Genomic DNA, 18,874 nt, shown 5'->3' with positions numbered 1-18,874 from the left:
GGAGAGAAGGTTACTGGTTATGAAGTTATGAAATAAGTAAATTTACTGCCATTTTACTAATTAAGCCCTAATAATATCTGTTTAACCTCTACAACAACTTGGCTGCAGACTGATTTATAGATCAAAATAGCTCAAAGGGGTTAACGCTATATAATTTTTTGATGTTAGCACCTCTGGGAAGTAGAATTGTAAGACTGGGATAAAAGGCAAAGAAAACTCAGTAGCTGCTGGTAGGGGCCTCCAGATATTCAGGGGCCATTCATTTTAATTAATGCATTCGGCTGAGAAAAAAATGACATTTAGGATTTAATTAGGAAGCTTACTTTGTAAAAGTTTAAAGAATCATCTTGATAGTTTGATTGTTGTGTTACCATGGCTACAATATGGTGTAATCTTTGTGTTTGAATTGGGTTTGTTCACAAATACATCACAGCAAATAACCAATAATCAGTGATTGATTTTAAACTCGGCCAATGAACCTGGTCTCCCTCTCACAGATTCACCTTATCTATATTTAAACATGTTAGTGATGCTGAGGTTCTTAGTAGGACGGGTTCCGGGGGGAGGGCGGTTCTGTCTAAGGCCCCATATTACCTTGATCTGGCCCTGGAGGAACAGCTGCTGCAATGCACATCTCTGGAATCTACCTTTAATCCCCCAGTGGCCCCTGTCAGTCCCCCGATGCTTTAGGGTCATTTTGATTCATTTCATTGTGGCATGTTTGGCTTTATGCTGCGGTTCTAATTATTGCTACAATATTTTCTCTGATGTTTATTTTGTGAACACTAAATGCTCTGGGCTGAATCTTCCTTTAACACTTGAGGTTCTGCAATAACTTCTATTTACAGCTGCGAACCTCCAGCCCAGATCCCATCAGCAGCGACTTTAAACCGCCTGGTAGAAACGTTAAGGAGAAGCAGAGCGAACAGTCAGCAGGTGGTACCAGGTGGTACTGGGCTTTGATCTGTGTCACAACTCGCGGTGACAGTCGGTACCGTGTCTTATATCAGGATGTCTGATATAAAGACAGACATTCTTTCTACCTGTCGGTGGACCGACTCAGACTGCCTGTAGTGAACCGGGCATTTAGCAGAATGATGAAGTTAAAGTCAGAGGTTTTTTCTGCAGTCGAAGCATTTCTGTGTTTAGGGGAGAGGCGGGTTTTTTCCTGCTACTGCAAGGACAAAATATAAATAGAAACAGTTTTTCTAACGTCAACATCAGACCTGTTTTTATTCACAAACCAGTGTATGAAAAAATATTCTTGCCCATAATTTGATAGTTAGAGGTACAGATCCGCCTCCTCCTCACCATGGACCCGGAGTCTGAACAACATGGAGGCTCTGAGAGTCATTATTAGACTGAGGGCAGCCAGACTAGTTTATTTTTACTAAATTATTATATATAGCTAAATATTAGTGCTGAGGGACACAAGCAGGCCTTCTGACATACAGATTAAAAATAAAAAATTGAAAAATAAAAGTCAAAAAGGGCACTAGGGGCATCAAGAATAAAAGTGGCAGGGGCTCAAGCCCCCTCTGCACGTGCCTGAGGTGTGGTCCACAAACTGGTAATATGTGTACCATATGTTCATGCAAAGCATAGTCCTGGAAACGTTGCCTCTGAGGCTCATTGTCATACCGCTGGGTTAGCAGGGTTTTGTTTATCTTTCAATCAATGAGGATCCAGTCTGGACCAGGGATGATAAGCTGATGGATATGGAGTGAAAATAGTCTCAAAATACCTATGTGTGTGTAATACTGGATTTGTAACTTGTGTAAGCATCTTTGTGTGTAACTTCGGATAGGTGTATGTGTGAAACATGATTTGTAAACCTTAAAAAGAAAATTTGTGATTAACTCCGGGTACTTGTTAATATGTGGTCAAATGCATACACATTTATGACGAAATTACGAATGCAAAATAAAAGTACACACACACAATTACAATTTCTACAAAAGTCAAATTTTTACACACAAATGTTTTAATTACAGCCTCACAACTTTGATCATTACAAATTCAAACCTTTTCCTACGCCTACAAATGTTAAATAAGTACACACCAGTCGCCAGATACACACACACACACACAAAACTGTAGTTACGTACAGATCCGGTTACGAATGCATGAGTATTTTTGAGACTCATTTCACACTTTTCCGGACAGCCTGAGATTTGTGCGTATCTGGTGCGTTTAAATGCAGGTCGAAATCTATGGAGTGAAAACAGTCTCAAAATATCTGTGAGCGTGTGTGAAAGTATTTGTGCGTGTGTAAAACTATCTGTGAGTGTGTAATACCGGATTTGTAAACCTTAAAAAGAAAATAAACCTTCTCCTACACCTAGAAATGTTGAAAAAGTACGCACAGGTCACCTGGTACACACACAAAACTGCATTTACACACAGATCCGGTTACGAGTGCACGAGTATTTTTGAGACTCATTTCACGCTTCGGGAGCTCCCAGATTTGTGCATAGATGGTGCGTTTACATGCTAGTAGAAAGCTGGGTCATCTGAGTTTTGCTCTGAGTCTAGTGTTTTTATCCTAAACGTTTCTCCCTGTGCTTGTGCCGAAGTGGTAAATACGTTAGTTCGGTGGGAAAACGGTAAATCTCAGCACTTCCTTATAATATCTCAAAATTATTTATTCACATATTGTGCATTTTTGAGCGGTACAGGAGACTAAGTGGTCTGATAAACGACCACTGGATGGCGAAATGGTTCGCTGGCCGGAAAAATAGGCAGGCAAATCAAGAAACAAAACTTCTTGATGGTCTGCCCTCAGAAGTAAGTAGAAGCTAATGCAGGTTTTGCTCTCCAATAATTACTCCATGACATGGAGTAATTATAAATAATTTCAGATTACGTTTTATATGGCTGGTATTTTGATACTCTGCCCTCCTCATATGTTTCTGTTAGCAGGAGCTAATGTTTATGTGAGCTATGCTACTTTAGAGTATATAGATTTATTTTGAGGGAAGAATAAATTTACACTCTTATATAAGCTGCACACAGACTGCTTTTCCATCCATTTTCTAACACCCTTGTCCCTACTGGTGTCTATCTCCAGCTACGTTCCGTGCGAGAGGCGGGTTCACCCTGGACAGGTCGCCAGTCTGTCGCAGAGATTATTTTTCATTGTGTCAAAGTGTCATTTTGTCAGTGATGTCCCATGAAAAAATACTTAAATATCTGCAGAAATGTGAGCGGTGTACTCACTTTAGTGATACACTGTAATCGATACTGATCTCATTCTGTTAATGTTGATATTTAAACCCATTATTAGTAGATTCAGACCACCAGATTATACTGTTCAAAATCAAATAAAGTACGTTTAACATTACGCCTGTGAACTTTGCACCATCACTGTTATGTTCAGTAGTTGGAAGTTTGGTGTTTTTGGATCTTGACCAATGTCAGTCAGAGTTGCACATGTTTTATGTAATTGTTAATTAAGGCGACAAGTGTAACCAGTGGGCTCCTTTGTCAGGTGATGAAGATGATGGGCCTGAACAATGCCGTTCACTGGGTGGCCTGGTTCATCACTGGCTTTGTCCAGCTCTCCATCTCCGTCACTGCTCTCACAGCCATCCTGAAGTACGGTAGAGTGTTACTCCATAGTGACCCACTGATCATCTGGCTCTTCTTAACTATTTATGCTGTGGCCACCATCATGTTCTGGTGAGTGCTTCAGATTTTCACTCAACACTGTTAGAATTAATCATTGTTTCACTTAAAACACTGGCGTCTGACTGCAGGTTGCACCTTCTGAGAGTCGACCTCAGAAGGTGCAGTAGAGAGATGGAAGAAAATTCCACAAAGTCAACAATCACAGCAGCCCTTCACCAGTCGGGGTTCTTTGGCAGAGTGGCCCGACTGAAGGCTCTCCTCAGTGCAAGACATTTGAAAGCCTGCATAGAGTTTGCCAAAAAAACACACGAAAGACTCACAGACTGAGAAATAAGATTCTCTGGTCTGATGAGATGAAGGTTTAACTTTTTGGTGTTAATTCTAAGCGGTATGTGTGGAGAGAACCAAGCACTGCTCATCACCTGCCCAATACAATCCCAACATGGAACATGGTGGTGGCAACTTTATCCTATGGGGTGTTTTTCAGCTGCAGGGACAGGACGACTGGTTGCAATTGAAGGAAAAATGAATGCAGCCAAGTGCAGAGATATACTGGACCCTTAGCAAATTTTCTGGGGGGAACCCTGATATCTATCTGCATTTTTAATGTAAAAGTTTAAGTACTTAGGTATGAAGTCATTTATGTAAATGCACAAAATGTATGTAGGAAAAACAAACTGTCAACCTGTAGGTACAAAATGCAGCTGAAATCTGAAAACTACCTGATTTCAGTTTAATCTGAAGCTGTCAGATTAATAGTTTCAGCCGTTTTGTGCTGAAACTATTAATCTGATTGTCAGAATAATCAGTAGATTAATTGATAACTTAAATTGTCAGTTGCAGTCCTAATAAAAAATATAATATCATTTTACATTAAAATATTTGTCTACAAGAGCAAAATCACAGACCTAGTGTCAGGTTTAATACATTTGCATTTGGTATTGTAATTTTGTTCCTTCCTGATGGTCATGAAAAGCAGTGAATGCTGATGTGTGCTGCAGGATAACTGTTTGCATCAGACACAGCAGGTTAAGTCACCAAGCAGTCAGTGAGAGTCTTTCCCAGTTTACCTTTTAAGTCAGTACTTGAACCCGTCTACCTGAATCAAGTGTTATCACACACTGATTGGGATTAAACTTCAGCCAGTCCAAATAAAGGATTAATACATGTGCCAAGTTATTTCATAAAATAAGTTTCTTTATTCAGATTGTGAGAAGTGAGATCTGTTAACAGCTACATTTCATAATGAAATGTTTCATAGTGTATCTGTGTTTGACTCTGGTTCATCAGCTTGAGGCGGATGGTGTGTGAACGGTTAGGATACGGCTGCTAACTGCTTCCTTATCTTCCAAGTCTGAAATGTTAATATTTCTCCTGCTCACATGAAATGAAGATTTCATTCATCCCTTTGGTTTCCTTGGCTACATACAGTAAAATTAATAATTTTAGAAATCCATACTGTGTTTGCAGCGTTGAACTAAAGTAGAAAATAATTATTCTATATTATTCTAAGATGCCCTTTCCTATTGAAATGTTGTAAGGCAGCATCAGTAAAGACTTGTATTCATATTCGACTCACATATTTGCAAAGGTTCTACTAATGTACTGATCCAAAATTACTATTTGACTTAAGTGAAATTGCCTTCCTGTCTTTTTATACATTGGCTTAATAACAACAGATTTGTGTTTTTGCTGCAGTATAAACCCAGCTTTATTTGAAATTTCATTTTGCACCATAATAGCAAACAAACATTTAAGGTTTTACATAAAAGTGCTAATGTGTTGAATTTCAAAGTTTGTTTGTTTTAAAAGAAGTCTGACTTTACTGAGAAGAAACTATGGATTGGTTCAGATTGTGATTGGTAACTAGTTCTGTAATGTTTTCTTTTTTTCTCAGTTTCTTGGTGTCGGTAATCTACTCCAAAGCTAAGCTAGCTTCAGCCTGTGGAGGAATCATCTACTTCCTCAGCTATGTGCCCTACATGTATGTAGCCATAAGGGAGGAGGTGGCCCATGACAAGATCACTGCTTTTGAGAAATGCATTGCTGTAAGGTCACTTGATTGTTCTTCATGTGTTGCTGTTGTACTCATGCTGCTGACCCTTAGTGCATGTGTTCTCTGTTGGTTCCAGTCTCTCATGTCCACCACAGCCTTCGGTCTTGGCTCCAAGTATTTTGCCCTGTATGAGGTGGCAGGTGTTGGCATCCAGTGGCGCACCATCAGTCAGTCACCTGTAGAGGGCGATGACTTTAATCTGAGCCTTTCCATGATGATGCTCATTATAGATGCTGGGGTGTACGGTGTGCTAACCTGGTACATAGAAGCTGTTCATCCAGGTGGGAAAAGACTGCTTCCTCAATCCTGGACCATTATTATCTCATTATAACACAACTTCCCCTCTTCCTTTACCTGTAGGTATGTATGGGCTGCCACGCCCATGGTACTTCCCTCTGCAGAGGTCCTATTGGTCAGGCAGTGGGCGTGTTGAGACCTGGGATTGGCCCTGGTGTGGAGGAGGAGCTGCCAGGCTCAGTGTGATGAAGGAGGACCAGGCATGTGCCATGGATCAGCGCCGGTCCGGTACGGAGAACTCAACTTTATTATGAACTTTCGATGAGGGTTTTCATGTTCTACAGGTTAAAAAAGACCAAAGACTAATTAATAACACAAGGCCTCTCTGACACATTGTGCCATTAATTACAAAAGGCCTCTACTACTGTGAAAAACTTCAACATTTTAGTTAAAGATGAAAATGGAATCAGACACAGATTTGTGAATGTGATGTGAATCTGGTTTATTCCGTCTAAAAAACAACTGTCAAATAAAAGAATTACTCAATGCTCTCTATCCTATTGATTACTATAGGGATAAAATGATGTATGATAAGCTAGATGGCAGGGCCGTGCAGAGACCTTTGGAGGGGCAGGGGCTCAAAGTTAAAAAAGGGGCACATTGAGCAAGATCTTCAAACATTGTACAACATGCAACAACCTATGCTAATCAAGAATCTAACATTTAATGAGATCATACTATATCATATTGATCTGAGACTGTAGTTTTTAAACAGACCATAGGAGAGAAGGTTGCTGGTTATGAAGTTATGAAATAAGGAAATTTGCTGCTGTTTTACTAAATAAACCCTAATAATATCTGACTGTATAGCCTCTATAGAAACTTGGCTGCAGATTGCTCTAAAAATGGAAAAAGCTCAGAGGGGTTAACTACATATAATTTTTCAATGTTAGCACCTCAGATAGATCTAGAATTGTAAGGTTGAGAGCTAAATTATTTTCATTAGATTTTGTCATTCTAGAAGATCTTGAGAAACATCCATGCATTTAAGCTCAGTTGATTACTGTGACAGTGTCTTCATAGATCTGCCTAGGAAAATCTATCAGAGGTCTTCTGAAAGTCTAGGGCCCTATTAATGGTTGAGTTGCAACACAGACCATAGATCTAAATCTGTAGCAAACATTTATTAACAAAGACAATTTGATTAAGTTTTATTTAATGCATTCAGGAAAGATAAAATAATAAAAAAAAAATAAATTGTACATTTGGGACTTGGTTAGGAAGTTTACTTTGTAAAAGTTTAAAGAATCATCTTGATAGTTTGATTTTTGTGTTGCTTTGGCTACAATATGGTGTAATCTTTGTGTTTGAGCTGCACAAATACATCACAGCAAATAATAACCACTAATCAGTGATTAATTGCAAATTAATCACTGATTAATATTCATCTTAAGGCAACTTTTATTCTAAAATTAGAAAGGGCCAACATCACAGTGATGAGGTGAGATAGGTTAGAAATGAGTTGCATTGTTTATACTACTTTTTTGAAAGTGTTGTTATGGTGCAGCTCTTACTTGTCTTGTGTCATCTGTGACTGCAGAGGAGATGCGGGGCATGGAGGAGGAGCCGAGCCACCTGAGCCTGGTGGTGTGCATAGACAAACTGACCAAGGTGTACAAGACCGGCAGCAAACTGGCCCTCAACAACCTGAGCCTCAACCTCTATGAAAACCAGGTGGTCTCCTTCCTGGGACACAATGGAGCTGGAAAAACCACCACCATGTAAGGAGGAAGCCAAACTGTGTTTTCTGCTTTAATGGAGCATCTCATTGGTTGTATTTATGTTGTGATTTAGTGAGAGTGAAGAAGCACACAAATCTGCAGCCAATATCAGATCACATCTTAGAACCAGTTAGAACATTGTGGTCAGGACTTTTTCCTGGATAGCCTACCCTGTGCAGACCGCTCTGCAGCCAGAGATTGGAGATGTTCACAAAGCATTTGGCAAATTATACAGAAATGTGTCAAAACACGGCCACAGGCATAATAAAGACCTAAAAAATCCAAAGAAGCATTATTCATAAATTCAAGAAAATTATGGACTTCCCTGATCACTCTCTTCATGACATTGTCTTGAGTAAGCAGAATATCATCAGTCAGAGGCTTCTTCAAATTCACTGTAACACAGACTGCTACAGGAGATCTTTGCTGCCAACAGCCATCATTGTCTACAATAACACTTTGAAGAATTTGAATTGATATGAGTTACAAGAACACTTAATTTCCCTTTGGGATCAATAAAGTATTTTTGTTTTAAATATAATTTGAATTTGAAAAAGGCATGTTGTGTTTTTACTGTTGGATCAGGCAGCTTGGACAGCCCCTCATCCATTTCTTAGTTTGCTTCAAATGCTGCTTTAACATGACATCCTACAATAATTTCACTTTAATCGTCTGGTTAAAAGTCACAGTTTGTCCCTCATCAAAATAACCAGAATCATTAGATCGCTCATTTATTATTTTTCTTCCAACAAATCAGCCTCATGGGCTGTTTCAGTTCAGATTATTTATATTCAAACTACAATCATCAAACTATTTGCAATAAAACCATTTGGATGATTTATGGAAAAATACAGAATGAAGTCAATTATTTACACATCAGTCATTTGATCAGTCACTCCAGACTAGGGCTCATAGTGGCAGAACCCACAAACCATGTTTTCATGCGTGTCTTTGTCCTCATCAAAGGTCCATCCTGACAGGCTTGTTTCCTCCCACCTCCGGCTCTGCCACCATATACGGCCACGACATCCGCACCGAAATGGATCGGATCCGTCAGAACCTGGGCATGTGTCCGCAGCACAACGTTCTCTTTGATAAGCTCAGTGTAGAGGAGCACCTGTGGTTCTACTCCAGGCTCAAAGGCATGGCAGAGGATGACATCCGCAAGGAGATGGACAAGTCAGTACCAGCCTGCTGTGCCTAGTGCAGCTCCATGTTGCTGTCAGCTCCCACTGTGTAGACATGAACATTGTTTATTGCTGAAAGACAATGTCTCTTTGACATCAGCTGCTAACAATAGTAAAGTATTTAATTGTGTTCCACCACAGCCCGAATCTAACAGTGAGTGGACCTCAACATGAATTAGTATTTTGGTGGGTTTCATTTTCTACAGTACTGTGCAAAGTCAGACCTTCCTTGGATCAGCTTCAACAACTATCTCTATGTTTATGAAGGAATCAACTAGGATTGTTGTAAACAAATATTTTAGTAATCGAGTAATCTATCAATTATTCTTACGATTTATCGCGTAATCGGATAAAAAAATTGATAAAATATTGGTAAATCTAGCGTAACACCAGTGTTACTATTGGAAATCAACATCAGTCCAGTTTTTCATTTTTGAGCTTCCCTAACAATAACTTTTCTGTAGTTTAGAAAATTAACCTGTAACAATAATAGCTCACTGTCTAAGTTAACCTGAAGAAAAGTTATACAGAGATCTGAAATTATATTCAATTTAATAATTAAGAGGCAGGCTCACAAGTACGCTTATAAAAAATGTCTATGATCCAGCTTTTAGTTTATGTATTCACCTCCAATCAGTTTAATAGATGAATTCTCACCTTGCCTCATAACTGACAAACTTTGGGTTTGAAAATACGCGAAATGTCGCCTGGATTGGGGGGGCTCAGGGTGGAACGTAAGTCCGGGGCAGTAAAAAAACTGCAGCAACGTAAGACCCGAGAAGAGGGGGTGGAGGGAGCAATACGGAATATTTACGGGAAAATGCTAATTTGGGAGCACAGCAGGAAAGGGGGATGAATAACTGGTAGTTTCCCTGCCAAAACAGGAGACTTGACAGGTATGCCTTGCCCAGCCATTTATAGCTTTTGTGTTCTTGCTAACAACGGGATTTGACACCTTCGTTCGTCACACTCAGAAACTCATCTACCAGCTATGTACCGCCACGATGCTTTCCGCCACCCGTTTGTTGAAACAGGTGTTCTGTTTATCTGTGCTACCCATAAATCCATCCTACCGTGTGGTAATGCGCACATCGGTGCTACGTCACATACTGCTTACTCAGCAGATTTCTTATGAATCCGTCCTACCTGTGGAAGTTTCGTTTCATGTGTTTTATTTCATTGCAGATTACGGTAAGCTTTATTTAATTTATTTTATACCTGGCTTTCATTAAGCTGCTGCATTACTTCATATATTTAGTCTACATGACAGGCAGCTTAATATATTTTTAAATGCCTGTAGTTTGCTGTCTGCAAAGTCGTTACTACTGTAAACAAGTCATTGTTTGGTGGTTAAACAGGATAAAACACGTTTTGTGGACTATTTTGTTCCTATACTTTAAAATATTTTAGTTTAATTACATTCTTTTTTATTATTAAACTTTGCTAAAAAGATGTAGGTAACGATACTATGTGAGGTTGAAGCTGTGTAATAGCTGTGTAATATTAGTGTACATTAATCATATCCTATCATTTCAGGAGCACAGTGACCTGTGCAGTTCGGTGGACACATTGTGGCTGCGCTGCATCTGATAAAGACTGTCATACAATGGATTAATACGCAAAAAAGAGTTGCGGTGATCAGTATTTGCAGATTTTTGTGTTTAATTTAATTCCAATAAAAACCTGTTTTCCATGTGTTTCATTCTTACAAACACTTTTGTAATTAATTTTTTTTAAAAATGTAAGATATTCTAATAAAAGGATTGGTGCATACATCTGCCATAGCTTTTGATTTTAAATGGGTAGAATATTCAGATGAAGTGATCTTGTGGTTTCGTCGTGTATATAAATTGTTCCAATGCTATGCTAAGCATAACTCTTCAGCTTCCACTTCAGTCCTGTCACTCAAATAATATTATCCAATATATTTAACATTAACACAACCTGCTGTAGTTTTCGTTTGTAAACATAACTGTAGCAGTTTTGGACGCGTAGCACCGACAGATAGACTTAGCTATCTATCCGTGCTACGGTAGGAAAATCTGATGAGGTAGCACTGATGGTCAGAACACTGGGATGATGTGAAATTTATTGTGCGGTTCGGCCGTAAAGCTACACTTACACTGTAACCATCAACTACTCAGCTGCTCGCCGTGTTCAGTCTGTCTGCTCACCTGTATAAATACTCCTGCAGCTCTCTTCCTGCCGTTCGCTTTCAACCAGCAGCTCCCAGAAGAGAAAAGCTGCCGTACTCCAGGCATCGCGCCAGTCATTTTAGGGATGTCTATTGGTCCCCCAAAAATGATGAAAACCCAGGCATTTTCATCAATCTATCAGATCCCCACAGCTGAACTTGAAAATTGGACGGTATGCTTCTAACACTTAGCTTTCGTCAACAACTAAGAGGCGGAAGTCAGAGCGCTACGCAGAAAATAATGTCCCTGCTGGAACATGGTGCACTAAATAATAAAACATAAATTAACAAAGCTTCAAGGCAGATACATTTTCCTTGAGTAATTTTAATAATTGAGGTGCTTGAAACATTCAAGGAATTGTTTCAAACATAGAATCAACACATAAGTCCTGGAAATATGAGCTCTAAGAATTCCCTGCTTTCTGCTCACCCTCCAGGTACTGAAAACAAAGTAAATGTGAAAGCAGCAAAATTATGTCTGCTTGTGGGATTAAGCTACAAATCAGAATAGGACTGCAACCTGACTTCAGCAGAGTTGATGGTAAATAATTACCATAAAGTTGGCCTTCTATCACCTGAAGAACATTTCCAGGATTAGAGGACTAATGTCTCAGCATGTAACACATGGATGGGAAACTCATCCATGTGGAAACTCATCCAGAAAGCTGCTGTTGACGTTCTGACTAAAACCAGGAAGATAGAGCACGTCACCCAGTTTTTTTTTTTTTTTAGAATACTTAATTTTTTATATTTTAGTAACAACATCGCAATTATTAACTAACAGGACAAAATTGGTTCAGGATCAAGCAAAATTCAAACAATGAAACATACCTAAAGTAAAATATATTTACAATAATATAACAACAACAAAAAAAACAAGAAGGACTGAATGGGGGAGGGTTAAAATGGGAGAGGGGTGATCAATAAGGATTAAATAAAAATGTCTATGAATCAGAGATAGGGTGAGAGACAGATGGCATCAGTATCGCTCATAGATCCTGCCATCCAATGAAATTCACATATGAAAGTCACGTGAGTTTCATGGGATTTTTTTGTAAGGGCAGCTCAATTACAGGAAGATCAGTGAATCCAATGTGCAGGTAGGTATTGCATACCAGGCATCGCGCCTGGTATGCGCGCCTTAAAAATGGCTGCCATATTTTATAAAACGTCTTAGTTCTGTTCTGCATCCAATAGGTTATTTTTTCTAGGGTTACACAGCTATTGATCTCACAAAGTCATTGTTTAATCGGAATGGGGGCGTCTGATTTCCATTTTGTTGCAATACATTTCTTAGCAATTGCCAGAAGAACTTCTGTAAGTTTCTTATCATAATTTGTCTCTAGATTGGAGTTTGTAAAGTTCCCCAATAAACAAATCTCCAGTTCTATTGGAATTGTGATACCATGAATGTCTGATAATGTTTCGCAAACTCCCTTCCAAAATCCCTGGAGTCTAGAGCAGTGCCAGGTAAAACACAGAGGAGATATATTTGAATTATATTTATGTAATTTTTGTAGGGTAACATATAACTAATGTAAAAAATTGAATTGTACTAGTCTAAACCAAACGTTTAGAGGTGACCCCTTCTCTGCACAAATTATTCCATAACTGTCTCTCAATAGATATTCCCAAATCCTTTTCCCATTTGATTCTGGAACTAACCATACCAGTTATAGTTAAAGTTCGCATGAGTGCTGTATAAACCCTTAAGATGATTTTACATAATGGCTGGCTGGCATCCTCAACGGGAGATGTGGACGGTAATTTCCAACTTTCTTTCTGATTAGTTCTTATAAAATCATGAAGTTGGAGGTAGCCAAAGAAATCTTTATCTGTCAAATTAAACTTCTCTTTTAACTGTTGTAGTGACATAAATACTAACTTTTTGTACCAGTGCTCCAATCGGCTAATTCCCTTCTCCTGCCAGGATCTAAAGTTACCAGACTGACAAATCACTGTAAGGTAAAGGTAATTTTATTTACAGTATATAGCACATTTTCAGCAACAAGGCAATACAAAGTGTGTTACATTAATTAAAAGGAAATACAAACAAAATAACAAACCAAAGGAAAGAGCAAAAGAAGAAAAAGCTAATAATGTTGATCCAAAGTAAATAAACTAGATACTCCTATTCAGGGTTGGTAGATAAGTATAAGTAAGTATCCTCTGGTCTAATTCCTTTTCTGGTTTAGAAGAATAGGAGTCTAAAAAGTAGTTGCTAAGGGAGTTTTTCTGGGTTCCAAGTTCTAATCCCTGTTCTGGCTTGCTAAATAAGTGTAAGTATTCTCTGGACTTTCTAAGTGTGCTCTAAATTTGTAAAAGTAATGAGTACGCCACAGTTTCTAAGTAATAAAAACTAAATGTTCCTGTTCTGGAAGAATTTTTTCTGGATTCTAAGTTTGTTCTAATTCCTTTTCTGGGTTGCAATAATAGGAGTCTCTCTGCATCTAAATAGTGAGTACTCTACAGTTTCTAAAAAATAAGCTAAAGAGTGATTAATTGACTAATAAACTAGAGTCTCTGGATTCCGAGTTTGTTCTAATTCCTGTTCTGGGTTAAAAGTGAGTACTCCACAGTTTGTAACAAAATAAAAAATGTAAATAAAAAACAGGGAAAGGACACATTAGGGCACATGACAACATTCAGACAAAACAAAGGGCAAAACAAAGACATGAGTGAAGTGAAGGCGGTGACATCACAGGGCCATGAAACCATGTTGCTCAGCCTCCCGGCAGAAGTCCGATAAGATGTTGTTATCAAGACATGTCCTTGGGAGCGTTATGTTCACATATCTTCAAGGAGATTAGAAATATGCAGCCGTTCCAAGGCAACACGGGGAAGCCAATTCAGATACAGAATGTCTTAGGTCGGGTAGATTATAAATTTCAATCTTCCCTAAAGTCTCTCCGATACATCTCTGTTCCCAATTATCCAAATTAGTTTGGTCATTCCACTGAGCCGAAACTAGCAACTTCTCCAAGATCGATTTCATTCCGTTAGTGAGTTTTAGAGTCCTCAGCTGGGCTGCAAGTCTCAGCAAGACTTACATCCAACTTGCGTCTCTGTCCACACCAACAGTCTGAGTGTTCGCTAGTTCGGCCAAGTCCGTCACAAACTTGTCGATAAGCTAGGTATCCGCAAGCTCCAAACAGCAGAAATCCTGTTATCACACACTGCCGAGTGTGTCCCCGCAGGACAAGAGGGCTCTCCTGTGCCCAGTCTTCTCGTCGAGAAAATTGTATCAATTACATTGAGAGACTGGTTGACCAGATCCATAATTTGTAGATTTGGAGGATGTGCAAAGAAAGGCTTCAAAAATATAGAAAAAGACAGGACAAAAACAGAGCAAGCAGGGCAGGCAAGGGTAGGGAGGGAGCAGAGGAAAAAAGCCTCTGCCTTCATTGAGACCGGTGAAATGCCAAGTCCATCAAAATGGTAGCAGTCCTTTTCCCCACAGTCTTAGGGGAAAGAATACCTTTTAGCTTAAACATTTCACAAAGTTTATGCCAAATTTGAATTGACTGTATTATTAAAGAATTATCAGTTACATTTTTGATAGTTTTCTCATCCCATTTATAATACAAATGTATTAGTATTCTTTCTTTTATCTCTGTTGTTTCAATTTTGAGCCATGAGGGGAGAACCTGCAAACCAAACATCTGTGCCAAGAACCTAAACTGAGCCACATAATAGTACAATTGAAAATTAGGGAGCAGAAATAATTTGGCCCCTCAGAAATGCTTTTAATGTGTCCCAAAAAATAAAAATATTTGGAGCAGATGAACTATTTGTTAAAATGAAGAAATTAATTTGTTCCCTAATGAAAATACAGAATTCAGGTTGTTTTAAGAGTGTAAAGTCTGTACTTTTCTTCTACCTAGTCAGGGACAGACACCGACATCACCAATGGACAGTGATAACAAAGTAATCTTGGAAGGTATTCACTATCTATCACTCGATTAAATATCTGACTGGAGATCAAAAAATTATCTATTCAGGTATTGGTATTGTGTGGATGCGAATAAAACGAATAATCTATCCTGTGGATGCATCCGCCTCTAGGCATCTGTTAGATTTAAATCTTCTATAAATGAGATTATTTTAGCTCATTTAGGGAGGAGACAGGGTCTGAAGATCTATCAAGCACTGTATCTAAACAGAAGAAAGTTAAAGTCCCTGGGGCGTGCTGTGGTGGCGCAGGGGGTTAGCACGCCCCACGTTTGGAGGCCTTAGTCCTCGACGCGGACGTCGCGGGTTCGATTCCCGGTCCCGACGACCTTTGCCGCATGTCTTCCCCCCTCTCCTCACCCTCCTTCCTGTCTGCCTACTGTCTAAAAAAATACGAGCCACTAGCGCCGCAAAAACTCTTCGGAGAAAAAAAATAAAAAAAATAAAAAGAAGTTAAAGTCCTGTCCCATCACTAGAAACCCTGGTGATTGGAAGACCTGACACATCACCCCAGTTGGCTCCCTGTAGCTCAGAGAATGAACTATAAAATACTGTTAGTTTATAAATCACTGAATGGTTTAGCACCACAATATATTAATCTGCTGTTGTTGTATCAACCTTTCAAACATCTCAGGTCTTCTGGTTCTTTTTCTGCTTTGCATCCACAGAACCAGAACCAAACATGGAGAAGCAGCATTCAGCTTCTATGCATTACAAATCTGCATTAAACTTCCAGAAAACTGTAAAACAGTGGAAACAGAGTGCCTTCAAATGTAGACTAAAAACCCACTTGTTTAGAGTTCATTTGAGATTGGATTACAGCTTTCTATGACTTTTTTTATTTTGCTACTGGACTGTAATGTTTCTATTTTAGTAGTTTGTTGTGATCTGTTTTAATCATCTAAAGCACTTTGCTCCTGAATGTGCTACATAGATAAACTTGACTTGATTGTGTGTGTCTGTGTGGGGGTGTGCGTGCGCTTGTGGGCTTGCGTGCGTGTGTGTGTTCAGAATGATTGTGGACCTAGAGCTATCTAACAAGCGACACAGCTTGGTTCAGACCTTGTCAGGTGGGATGAAGAGGAAGCTGTCAGTGGCCATCGCCTTCGTAGGCGGCTCCAGAGCCGTCATCCTGGACGAGCCCACTGCGGGGGTGGATCCTTATGCCCGCAGGGCCATCTGGGACCTGATCCTCAAGTACAAACAGGGTGAGTGGATCTTAAAGCAGTCTTAATTCCATCCAACCTAATATTTAAAGTGCTGTAACATTAGCTGTGTGTGGGTGTGTGTGTGTAACTGCTGACTTAAACTCCAGGGGATCAGCCTCATTAAGTGTTGTCTGACTTCCTGTTCTTTATGTGTAGTGAAGTCCTCCTGGCTCAGAGTTTTATGGGGTCGTATTGTAGTTTAGATCCTGTTTGCCATTGACAACATTGACTAATGCTAATGTTTCCTGTAATGCTCCACATGTGTTTTCAAAGCTTCGCTGTCAATGTTCCTCCTGTCCTTTAACGTGTTGCTGTCAGTAATTATCTGTGTTTGTATGGCTGTTGCAGGCCGGACCATCCTGCTGTCCACCCATCATATGGACGAAGCCGATCTTTTGGGAGATCGCATTGCCATCATCTCGCATGGAAAGCTTAAGTGCTGTGGAACACCACTTTTTCTGAAGAGCACATATGGAGATGGATACAAACTGACACTGGTGAAAAAGCAAAGTGAAGGCAGAGGTGTGTATCTACAGCCCTTATTTCTTTATATTTTCCTTCCAAGTAACCTCACAGTCCCATAATCTTTTAAAGAGGGCTTGCTCAACAGTTTTCTATGAAACTTGACTGCTTGTGGAATTAAGTAGTCAGCTAATGTACTCTTTCCTAGTACATTAGCTGATTGTTTCCAAAAGCAAACAAAAGGGTTTGGAAACCCAAAGTATGAGAATCTTTCCAAAATGTAAAGACTTTTGGAAAGTCTTTAAGACTTTTCCTGATATTTGTAAGTGCAGTTTTAACAACATCTAGTTTAAAATTTCTTTTATAAGAAATGCTTCTATCCCTAGGATCACAGATATGAATACATTAGATGCCTCCTCGAGCTGCTCGGCCCATTACTGCAATATGTCACAAGGTCCACCTTACTGACTGTGGCATATCTTCCACTAAGCTAATACAAGTAAATGGACAGAACTTTCTAAAGTGCTGTTCTACAAAGTATTTTAAGTTAACACCTGTCACTGATACATTCTCTCTCACACTAATATGTTTGAGAATTTGGAGGCTTTCTGAATAAAGAGCACAAAGTTTGTATTTGATACAACATATTCTGACTAATCACTTTTATTTAGACATTGATGAACAGACACACAGCTTTACAGAGGTGTGTTCATGAACATATTTTCATCCATCCATCCATCCATCCATCCATCTTCTTCCGCTTATCCGAGGTCAGGTCGTGGGGGTAGCAGCTTCAGAAGGGAGGCCCAGACTTCCCTCTCCCCGGCCACTTCTTCCAGCTCTTCCGGGGGAATCCCGAGGCGTTCCCAGGCCAGCCGAGAGACATAGTCCCTCCATCATGTCCTGGGTCTTCCCCGGGGCCTCCTCCGGGTGGGACGTGCCCGGAACACCTCACCAGGGAGGCGTCCAGGAGGCATCCTGACCAGCTACCCGAGCCACCTCAACTGGCTCCTCTCGATGTGAAGGAGCAGCTGTTCTACTCTGAGTCCCTCCTGGATGACTGAGCTTCTCACCCTATCTCTAAGGGAGAGTCCAGCCACCCTACGGAGAAAACCCATTTCGGCCGCTTGTATCCGCGATCTCGTTCTTTCGGTCATGACCCAAAGCTCATGACCATAGATGAGGGTGGGAACATAGATCGACCGGTAAATCGAGAGCTTCGCTTTTTGGCTCAGCTCTTTCTTCACCACGACGGACCGGTACAACGCCCGCTTAACGGCAGACGCTGCGCCAATCCGCCTGTCGACCTCCCGCTCCCTTCTTCCCCCATTCGTGAACAAGATCCCGAGATACTTGAACTCCTCCACTTGGGGCAGGACACCCCCCCTGACCCGGAGAAGGCACTCTACCCTTTTCCGGCTCAAGACCATGGCCTCGGATTTGGAGGCACTGATCCCCATCCCGGCCGCTTCACACTCGGCTGCGACCTGCTCCAGTGAGAGCTGCAGATCATGACCTGAAGAAGCCAAAAAGACCACATCGTCTGCAAAAAGCAGAGATGAGATCCTAAGGCCACCAAATCGGATCCCCTCAACACCTTGGCTGCGCCTAGAAATTCTGTCCATGAAAGTGATGAACAGAATCGGTGACAAAGGGCAGCCCTGGCGGAGTCCAACTCTCACCGGAAACGAGCCCGACTTACTGCTGGCAATGCGGACCAGACTCTGACACTGGTCATACAGGGACCTGTCAGCCCGTATCAAAGGGCCCGGTACCCCATACTCCCGGAGAACCCCCCACAGGGCTCCCCGAGGGACACGGTCAAACGCCTTCTCCAAGTCCACAAAACACATGTAGACTGGTTGGGCGAACTCCCATGCACCCTCCAGGACCCTGCCGAGGGTGTAGAGCTGGTCCAGTGTTCCACGACCAGGATGAAAAACACACTGCTCTTCCTGAATCCGAGGTTCGACTATCCGACGGACCCTCCTCTCCAGGACCCCCGAATAGACCTTGCCATGGAGGCTTAAGAGTGTGACCCCTCTATAATTGGAGCACACCCTCCGGTCCCCCTTTTTGAACAGGGGGACCACCACCCCAATCTGCCAATCCAGGGGAACTGCCCCCGATGTCCATGCGATATTGCAGAGTCGCGTCAACTAACACAA

At 40.6% G+C, this 18,874-nt stretch overlaps 1 protein-coding gene across 8 annotated transcripts in view; it reads left to right on the top strand.

The window, feature by feature from the left end:
* abca2 (ATP binding cassette subfamily A member 2) overlaps positions 1 to 18,874 on the top strand; it is a 146,552-nt gene that overhangs the window by 79,045 nt on the left and 48,633 nt on the right. For all 8 annotated transcript variants that reach the window (XM_023343537.1, XM_023343533.1, XM_023343532.1 and 5 more), the window contains 8 exons: positions 3,491 to 3,681; positions 5,528 to 5,678; positions 5,763 to 5,967; positions 6,047 to 6,211; positions 7,524 to 7,704; positions 8,671 to 8,883; positions 16,048 to 16,244; positions 16,593 to 16,766. In XM_023343537.1, the coding sequence (XP_023199305.1) occupies positions 3,491 to 3,681; positions 5,528 to 5,678; positions 5,763 to 5,967; positions 6,047 to 6,211; positions 7,524 to 7,704; positions 8,671 to 8,883; positions 16,048 to 16,244; positions 16,593 to 16,766 (1,477 nt within the window). The remainder of the gene's footprint in view (positions 1 to 3,490; positions 3,682 to 5,527; positions 5,679 to 5,762; positions 5,968 to 6,046; positions 6,212 to 7,523; positions 7,705 to 8,670; positions 8,884 to 16,047; positions 16,245 to 16,592; positions 16,767 to 18,874) is intronic.

Source organism: Xiphophorus maculatus, chromosome 12, assembly GCF_002775205.1.
Source record: "Xiphophorus maculatus strain JP 163 A chromosome 12, X_maculatus-5.0-male, whole genome shotgun sequence".
In the NCBI taxonomy this organism is placed as follows: domain Eukaryota; kingdom Metazoa; phylum Chordata; class Actinopteri; order Cyprinodontiformes; family Poeciliidae; genus Xiphophorus; species Xiphophorus maculatus.
The sequence above is the reverse complement of the archived record's forward strand: the minus strand, read 5'-3'. Positions and strand labels throughout refer to the sequence as shown.